At 41.4% G+C, this 10,005-nt stretch overlaps 1 protein-coding gene across 1 annotated transcript; it reads right to left on the bottom strand.

The window, feature by feature from the left end:
• Positions 1–8,501, bottom strand: LOC145515131 (zinc finger protein 836-like). The gene is made up of 4 exons (XM_081514807.1): positions 8,458–8,501; positions 4,853–4,945; positions 2,725–2,851; positions 1–2,358 (listed from the first exon to the last, which is right to left on the bottom strand). The coding sequence occupies exons 2-4, from the start codon at positions 4,865–4,867 to the stop codon at positions 1,238–1,240; spliced, it is 1,263 nt and encodes a 420-aa protein (XP_081370933.1). The 5' UTR covers positions 4,868–4,945; positions 8,458–8,501; the 3' UTR covers positions 1–1,237.
• Positions 8,502–10,005: the final 1,504 nt, after the last annotated feature.

Here is a 10,005-nt window from a genome sequence, read left to right on the forward strand (position 1 = left end):
TTTTGTTTTTTTTTTTGGGTGGAAAATGGGGCTGAAAAAAAGAATGAGGCCTGGTGTGGTCTTGCATTCTTCTCCCCTTCCTGGGTGAATTAAGATCATCACAGCTGGCATCGGGTGATTCAAGAATAGGTTCTGGGGGTCTCTGAGGTCATTGTCCCATGACATTCTTTCTGGAAAGAAGAATGCTCCGAGAGGAAAGTAATGTTGTCTTAGAAGGATAAACGTCAAGTGTAGCTAGAGAGCAATCATTTTCAGAGTGCAAATAAGCAAGAAAGAGAGGGAGAACAAACATGTGTAGGTTAAGTGGATGGAGAGAAAAAGGACTGGATAAGGGCTAACATAATGGACTGCCTCATTTAGTTTCTGCTACAGCAGGAGCAGAGGTAGTAAACGGTTTGAAGAAGCAAAATGTCTGAAAGGCAGCAACTACATGGAAGGAAGGCAGAGGACAGGGACCAGCCTCAGAATGAATTTAAATCCAAAGGAAAACAAGTCTTATTTTCTCTGTAACATGCTCTGCCTTTGTATGTCAGTACATCACTGGGAAATCACTGGGAAATGGCAGAATGGCTTCCAGGCATTTGGCAATGGAAATTGTCTCCTTCTTACAAACTCACCATTATGAATTATCCAAAGACTTAAAAGAGTGGAAGTTTGACTAAAGCCTTTGCCACACTCACTTATCAGGTTTCTCTCTAGTATGAATTCAGTTGATGCTTTGCAAGGGCTGGCAACTTATGAAAGATTTTGCATAACTCAATACATTTGTGAAGTTTTTCTCCAGTATGAATTCTCTGATAAACTGCAAGGTTTCCCTTCTGATTAAAGACCTTGCCACACTCACTGCATTTGGAAGGCTTTTCTGCAATATGAATTGGTTGATATTTCAAAGTATTGTCTTCTTAGGAAAGAATTTGTCACACTGATATTACGTTTGTAAAGTTTCTAACAATTATGAATTCTTGGGTGACTCGCAAGGTTTTTTTTGACAAAAGATGTGGAGATACTCATTACATTTGTAAGGTTTTTCTTTAGTATGAATTTCCTAATGAAGTCCAAGGGCTGCATTTCAATGAAAGACTCTGCGACATACATGGTATTTATGTGGTTCTGCCTCTGCACAGATTATCTCATGTTTGTGGATACCTGAGGAAGAATGAAAGGCTTTCCCACAGACACTACATTTTTAAGGGTTCTCTCCAGTATGAATGCTCCTATGAATTACCAGGTCTGGATTTCAGCTACACATGTTAGCATACACACCACATTTCTGTAATTTCTCTCCTGTATGGATTATTCGATGTCGACTGAGGGTTGAGCTCTGACTAAAGGTTTTACCACAGTCATTACATCTGTAAGGTTTCTCTCCAGTATGAATTCTGTGATGAATTGAAAGCTTTCTTTTTTGACTAAAGACCTTGTCACACTCATTGCATTTGTAAGGTTTCTCTCCAGTATGAATTCTTTGATGAATTACAAGGTCAGAATTTTGGCTCAAGACCTTGCCACATATATCACATTGATGTAATTTCTTGCCTGTATGGATTATCTGATGTCGACTGAGGATTGAGCTCTGATTAAAGGTTTTACCACACTCATTACATTTGTAAGGTTTCTCTCCAGTGTGAATTCTCTGATGAACTGAAAGCTTTCCTTTTGTACTAAAGAACTTGCCACACTCATTACATTTGTAAGGTTTCTCTCCAGTATGAATTCTTTGATGAATGACCAGATCTGAATTTCGGCTAAAGACCTTGCCACATACATCACATATATGTAATTTCTCTCCTATATGGATTCTCTGATGACTCCTGAAATTTGAGCCCTGATGAAACTTTTTGCCACACTCATAATGAAGTTTGTAAGGTCTTATCCTGTGTGGGCTCTGGTTTCTTATCAGTATTGAAGGATACATAAAGTCACTCCCATATGTATTATAAATATTGGTTTGGACAGTAGGAGAAACTATTTGAAGAGGTGAAAATGAGGAGCTACTGTTGATATACTTATCAGCTTGATTAAATGCATCAATTTTCTGTTGACATTTAAACATACGCAGTTCATCTTGAAGACTTAACATAAGTCTATTTCCAGTATGGTTGTTTCCTGCATCCCTTCCACCATGTTGACTTCTACTACCAATGACACCTTGGTTGTGGGATGTACGGATATTTTTGTAATTTCTTTCATTATCTCTCCACTGAAACCCAAAGTCATTCATGTTCTCCTGAATTTCCGGGAGGTTAAAATGTTTGATTTCCGGGATTTCATTTCTTCCCCAAATCACTGTTCGGCATACTCCTCCTCGATCAGTGTGTGATTTTAGTTGTAATTTCCAGATGTGTATATGAGAAATATCTACAAGATATAAAGAACCATAGATATACTATTCATTATATCGCATGAATATAAGTTTCAGGCTGAATATAAGATATTAAATAAAAGTAATACTTCAAACAGTTATGAAACTTCTCAACCATAATGTTAAATTTTTGAGGAACAATAAATAGGATTCTCCACTACACTTCTGGTGTATTATGAAGTGGCCAGGCCAGATCATCTGAAGAAATGGCATGTTTAAATTCCTGAGGCTACATCATGAAGCTTTTCATGCCTGAGTCAACACAGCTTTGAGCTCAGTTAAGCAAGGTAGGGGATTTCAAAAGGCAAACAAGGGTAAATGCAAAGATACCCTCCCAACTTTTAGAGGGAAGTTATCCTCACCCACAGAGAGCAGGTTCCTGAAGGTCTCCAACATCACATCCACGTATAAGGCCCTCTGAGCAGGGTCCAGGCATTCCCACTCTTCTGGAGAGAATTGGATGGCCACATCATTCAATGTCAACTGTGACTTAAATTTTTAAAAAAAATTTTTAAAAATTTCACCAAGACCATGAGGAGAGTTCTTATTTCCATACAAAATGAATAGAGGTAAAAGATCAATTAAGTTGAAAAACGTATTCTGACAGAGCCATGGAAAGGCATTTGGAGCTACTTGTGTGTCTAATTTTAATTTCCTGTGCTTTGTCATAGAGATTATGATAGCTTCCAAATTGAAGTAGATTTCTCATTTTTGTGGGCAATACATGAAATATATACAAATAATAATTCAACACCAGGTTGTCTATGTGGAAGGGCTAGATATGTGAGACACACTGAGAATGATCAAACCTGGATATAGAGGAATGTGAGTGTTTTCAGAGATGACAAAGTCCACAGCAGCTTTAAAGAAAGCTCAAAACCTCCAATGATGATGATGATGAGAGCAGCAAAGACAAACAACATTTGAATACTTCCGATATACTATGTGTTACTCTAAATGTTTAACATTTTTAACTTGTTAGCAACATCACAGCTCATTAAAGAAAGAATGTTTTACCATCTTACGGAGGAGAAAACTATGTTAGAGACACTGAAAAACTTGACTCAAGTCAAGAACCTAATGAATCATATAGTAAGCACCTGAACTACCGTGTTTGGGTTCTAGAACTGAAGCTGAAAAATCAAAAGTAACACATAAAGCATTAAAAGTTCCTTGACAGATGATTCCCCGAGAAAATCTGAAAGAAGTTCAAGCTGAACAACATGGATCAGCCTAAGAAGTCATTATACATGTGTGCACACATGCACACATACACAAAATATTAGTAGTCTTATTATTATTTGAACTGTGAACATGATAGTATATGAAAAAAAAAATCAAGGCCAGAGAACATATTAAAAATACACTATCAACTGCAAAAAGATATGATAGTTTTAAAATCATGATATCTTTTTTTTAAATCATGATGAATAGTGAAAGTCACTCAGTAATGTCCTACTCTTTGTGATCCAATGGACTGTAGCCCGCCAGGCTCCTCTGTCCATGGAATTCTCCAGGTCAGAATACTGGAGTGGGTAGCTGTTCCCTTCTCCAGGAGATCTTCCTAACCCAGGGATCGACCCCGGTATCCCACACTGCATGCAGGTGGATTCATGACATCGTTTATCTAAACCATGGACATGCACATCCATTCACCTATGCATACAAGTCAACACTAAACTAACTGAGTAGTCTCCTGACAGTTTTACAGCCTATTTTTTCAGTACTGTTTTTTATTCACGTGCATTCTAAGATCCTTCAGACAATGAAAATGTACAAATTATACTCAATAGAGTTTCCCAAAAAGATTCTACACTAGGATACTAAAAAGAGTAGTACAGACATAACACTGATACAAAGTTTAAAAAGTTATTACTGTTATACATTATTTTAACAGATTACAAACAAAATCACAAGAGTAAACTTAAAGGATTCTTGAAGCATTAAAAAAACAAGACAGAAATAATATTGAAAAATATATTATTATTAAAAAAGAACATTTTACCAAATGTCATGATTAAAAGGAAACTACAAATGGATTCCTTTGAAGTTCCAGTGGCATGAAGGAGGTTGGCCAAGGCTCCTGCCTTTCACCACTGTACAGGGTGCCTGAGCAGAGACCATGAGAGGAAGTGACCAGAAGAAAACAGACAGCTAGAGCGACAGAGTAATCTAAAGACAAGAAAAGCAAAAAGTGAAAAGAAGGAAAAAGATATTCTATCCTACAGAGAGCAAGAGTGACAGCAGATAAGACAAAATAAACAGAAAAACTGATACAAGAGACAAAAGACATTACATAATCATAAAAGGGTCAATTCCCCAAAAAGTTGCAACAATTAATAAACAGGTACTGAGGGAAGGCTGAATGTACAGGAAGGTAAGGATGAATGTGCAGGTGTCAAGAAAGAACACCTCAGAATCAGAAAGAAATCCAAAGAGAGGCATTTCAAGAAGGACAGACTGAAGAATCAACTGAGAATATGACTTCACCTGAGAAACAGCCATCCTTTTTTTTCCTCTTCCTCCTCTTCTTACGGGCTTCTTACTCAGACCACTTGCACCTTTAGAGGTCAAGCTTCAAAGCTGAAAACAGGCTGTTTAATGGTTAGAATAAACATACTCCCTCTTCCTCCGCCACAACCACACACACAGGGAAGATCTCACCATGTGGATTAAGAGTCCTGTGCTCCCCATTGTCACAGGAGGGACTCAGGACAGTAAACTCCCCCACAGAGATCAACGAGTCACTTTTCATCAGATCTCCCTACCCTCCTATGAGGCTGTTATGCCACACAGTAGCAGTGGGCACCTGAGCTGACCTGACAACCCCCTTCAGGTCACAGAGCAGGCCCTGGTCCATCCCACGCAGAACAGAGTCCCTCCTCCTCAGTCTAGATCTCAGTCCTCAGAAACAGGAGGACTCACAGTCCAGATGTTCAGTGAGAGGTCCAGACTGGAATCATGGGGGCACCTTAAATATTATTGAGATTTCGCCATATACCAATCTTAAGAATTCCTGGTCAAAGTGTATAAAATATGTCTATGCAAATGACTCATTGATCTACTATGAAGCCTAGATTGAGCACCACTAAGAGAAGATTAAGCCCAACACATCTCCCACTTTTTCTTTTTCTTCTCCAGCTTTATTGAGGTATAAAGATGAATGAAAATGGAACAAGTGATTCTTTGACAAACATATACACTGTGAATAATTATCACAATCAAGTAATCCATACTTCCATCAACCCAAAATTGCCATTTTGTGTGACTATGTAGTGAGAACATGTAAGTCTTTCTGAGAAAATTTCAAGTATATAGAAACACACTGTTGGTGAGAATTCAAGTTGGTGCAGCCACTGTGGAAAGTTCCTCAGAAAACTGAAAACAGAATTACCATACAATTTAGCAATCCCACTTCAAGGCATATATCCAAACCAAATTATACCTCTAAAGATTCATGCACCCCTATGTTTATAGCAGCAATATTATAAAATCCAAGATAAGGAAAAACTAAATATCCACCAACAGATGTGTGAATAAAGAAGATATAAAAAGTGCTTACAGTGCAGGTAAAAAAAAAAAAAGAAGATATGGTACATATATAAAATGGAATATTACTCAGCCATATAAACAATGAAAGAATACCATTTGCATTCTTGCATACAGATAGACCTAGAGATTATTATAAAGTGAAAGAAGTCAGAGAGAGGCAAATATATGATTATCATTCATATGTAAATATCTTAAGAAAATGAAACAAATGAACTGACTTGCAAAACATAAACAGACTCACAGACTTAGAAACAAAATTATGGTTTCCAAAGGGGATGAGGGGGGGATAAAATAGAACGTTGGGGTTAATACATAAACACTACTATATATAACACAGATAACTAATATAGACATACACATAGCACAGGGAACTAACTCAACACTCTGTGATCATCTATATGGGAAAAGAATATGAAAAAGAATCAACATGTATATGTACAACTAAATCACTTTGCTGTACACCTAAAACTAACAAAACCTTGTAAATCAACTATATTCAAATAGGAAAAAAAAAGAAAGAAAGAAATCAGTTGTGACCAAATTTCTTCATCGTGGATGGGCTCTGTTGCAAAAACATTCCAAGTTAATCCAGCCCATGTTTCAGAGAACTTGCAGAAAATAGCCAAGAGGGACCTGAGGGAAACACTTTCATATCACCTCAGAGCTCACAATTTTACTAGCTCACAGGAAGACGAAGAAAACAAGGCTAACCGGTAAAACTAGATTTTGACTGTTACTACAGAAGATCATTGACATTTCTGCCAACTACTCATCAACATATTCTAAAATTATGCGCCTGCCTGCATCCTAAACAGCTTCGGTTGTGTCTAACTCTTTGCGACCCTACAGACCGTAGTCTCCCAGGCTCTTTTGTGCATGGGATTTCTCCAGGCAAGAATACTGGAGTGGGTTGCCAGGCCCTCCTCCTAAAATTATGTACTACTTATCAAAGAAACTTGACATATATAAGAAGAGAAGAAGCCATTCATGCCAGGAAAAAAATCGGAAACAAATTTTAAAAAGCCATAATTGGACACACATCAATGTTACTACAACTCAATGATCCATATCAAAACAACCCATCACCCATTTGGATCCAATTTTCCCCCTACCTGCACTATTAGGTGTTTCCATTTTATTCTGTTTACCTGTCTCCCTGTTTCATTGCGGAGAAGGCACTGGCAACCCACTTCAGTATTCTTGCCTGGAAAATCCCATGGACGGAGAAGCCTGGTAGGCTGCGGTCCATGGGGTCGCGAAGAGTCGGACACGACTGAGCGACTTCACTTTCACTTTTCACTTCCATGCGTTGGAGAAGGAAATGGAAACCCACTCCAGTGTTCTTGCCTGGAGAATCCCAGGGACAGGGGAGCCTGGTGGGCTGCCCTCTATGGGGTCGCACAGAGTCGGACACGACTGATGCGACTTAGCAGCAGCAGCAGCTTCAGCTGTTTCATTGGTCGCGTGTCTCTTTTGCTACCGTCCGCTCTCCCGCTGTTTCTGGCCTCTGTTTCTTCCTTCACACCTGTCCTGCCCCTCTGGGCAAGCTGTTCTGCCTCTTGAGGCTCTTTCTCCCACCCTTTCTGACTGTCCTAAATTAAATTTCTGTGTGTTTCTGCCTCTTTCTTCCTCTATCTCCGCTCCCTCTCGGCTCTCCGGTTACACTCCCTTCCTCCTCAGAGACCCCAGGTGGCGATGCTTCCTTCCAGCTCCTTCTCTTCCTCTGCTCTTCTTGTCACCCTCTGTCCACTTTTCTTCCCAGCACCACATGGCTCTGAAGGCCAAGGTTCCAACTCTTTTAACACTTCCCATTACTCTCTTCATGAAATGACCGTCCGCTGGGATCCCGCCTTCTCACGCTGATCCGGGTTCCCGTCCTTATGCTGCCCTGAAATCTTGCAGATGCGACTTCATCACTTTCAGGTTACTGCTGCTTCGCGTGTCCCTCAGCGACCCTCTACGTTCCCACTCGTTTTCCCTTCAGGTTTTCTACTTATCCCTCAGTCTCTCCGTCTCTCCTTTTCCAGATACCCCCTCACCCAAGTACAAAATGACCGCCTTCCGGAAAGGACCACTTTCTAACGGGGGTGCGGAGAGGTCCTGGGGACCGAAGGGCATGGGGTATCACAAGGCCCGCCCAGCTCACCTTCCCCCAGGCGAAGTCCGAAGACGCGGCCTCTGCGGCAGCGGAGCGGCCGGCGCTGCCTCCAGGGACCGAGAGGGCAAGGTTGGGGGGCGCGAATCCACCCCGCGGACGAGTATTTCACATGGGGTGAGGGTGGGGCGCGGGGGTCAGTAGAGGATTTTATAAAGAGTCTTGAAAGGCGGTGTCTACGTGGAACGAAAGTAGAAAAGCCAAGGGCAGGGACAGGCCCAGAGCGACTTCAAACCAAAAAGAAAAGATACCGGACCCGAAACGGCGACGTCCGGATTTTCTGGGGCGGAGGGCCGGGTCCCGGCATGTTAGATCCCTAGCGACTCCCACACCTTAAGGACTGAGGGTACCGCATAGCACAAGTTCACAGTAGAAAGATGACACTTACCTCAGAACCGTGACCTTGGCTGCATGCTCCCCACCTTCCGGGTCATTAGGCTGGGCTCCTCGAGTTAGAGGCCGGGTTTCCGGGGCGGGGCCTGGGCGGGGCCTACCGGCAAGGGGCGGAGCGAGGGAAACACCTAGCTCTGTGCCCTGTAAACTGGAGGGCTGGGAGAAGGGAGGGGTTGGCTGCCTCTGTATACAGAGATGCTGCGAATCTGCATTAAAAATCTTTTTTCCTACTTCCGTGACCGCCCCCCCCCACCCCGGCTACGTCCTTGTTTCTATGGAACATGTGAATAATAAAAATTGTTGACAAAAACAAACAGTTTTAAAGCACCCACACACATGCGTGCACACGTACAGGCCTTGGTCTCATCATTCAGGTCCGAGTCAGGATTGCCCTGGACCGCCCCCTCCCTGGACTCCGCAGCTGGGCCTTTACAACTCGACTTTGGTTCCCATAATCGGCACGTGGCCTGTGCCTCCCGCAGCAGAGGCTTCCAGGGTCCTATTCCCCATAGGTGCTGAAGAGATGGAGTCTCTGGTCTCCAAAACCGAGGGCAGGAACACCTGTTCATCCTTTGGAGGAGCTCCTCTATGTCCATCTTCTAGTCTTTTAATGCTCTCAGTTGATTTCTATAACAGAATTTCCATATGACAATACTGGCTCTAATTAACATGTGTGGTCAATTCTCAGTATGAGTCTAGCTTACCCTTGGTACCCTTTATTGGCAGTGGAAAACGTTGCTTCAGTATTTCATTGAAACAAAGCAATAAACAATACTATGATAAAAATAGTTCCTGAGTAGAGTGTACATACTTTGTTACATAATCCGCGTGGAGCCCTATACCAAGGTCACAGGACAAAAATCTCTGGAACTGACCAAGTCCGACAGCAAGTGTTGTCATGAGTCTCCAGATCTAATCCAGCCAGTTCTGTGACCCCATATTAAGTAAAACACCCACCCTATTACTCATCCCACAGAATCCTAATCAATCACCTAATGCCACCGCCACCCTTCCAGTAAGAATTTTCTCCCTCTGGAGGATATAAAAATTGGCCACTAGCCCAACAAAGAGGTAAGCTCTCTCTTGAGCCATCCTGCTGTTCTAACAGTCTCCCACTCTATTCTCCTCATTCCACCTCACGTCTGGAAATGCTTTTCCAACCTGCTCACAGGCCAGGGCAATCTGGAAGTTCACTAAAGATTAATTTAACGGTGAACCCAAATGTAAAAAGACAGGCCAACTTTGTCTACCTATATACCATCTGCATAATAAATAATGCAACATGATCTGAACACATCTCTTGCTAGCTTCTTAATATGTCATCTAGAAAGTAGAATCTGCTACATTTGCTACCTAATCTAAAATGGCTGTATTGTGCAAATCTAAAAAATATATAAGGTCCATTCTTTAAACAAGTTTACAAGCAAATGTAAAACGATGAAGATAAAAAGGAGGTCTTTGATAAAGTTGCACATTATTGTCAGGACCTCCTGTCTTCATCTTCCACATGTGTCTCTGCAGGGAGTGCAGTGCTCAGTGATTG

The sequence above is a fragment of the Giraffa tippelskirchi genome, chromosome 7, assembly GCF_054371585.1.
Source record: "Giraffa tippelskirchi isolate mGirTip1 chromosome 7, T2T-mGirTip1v1.2.pri, whole genome shotgun sequence".
Classification (NCBI taxonomy): domain Eukaryota; kingdom Metazoa; phylum Chordata; class Mammalia; order Artiodactyla; family Giraffidae; genus Giraffa; species Giraffa tippelskirchi.

Bases quoted from the DNA above. Each gene is read 5' to 3' on its own strand.
- LOC145515131 (XM_081514807.1), bottom strand. The intron at 2,359-2,724 runs GTGAGGATAACT...TATATCTTGTAG, and splicing joins CAGGAACCTGCTCTCTGTGG to ATATTTCTCATATACACATC.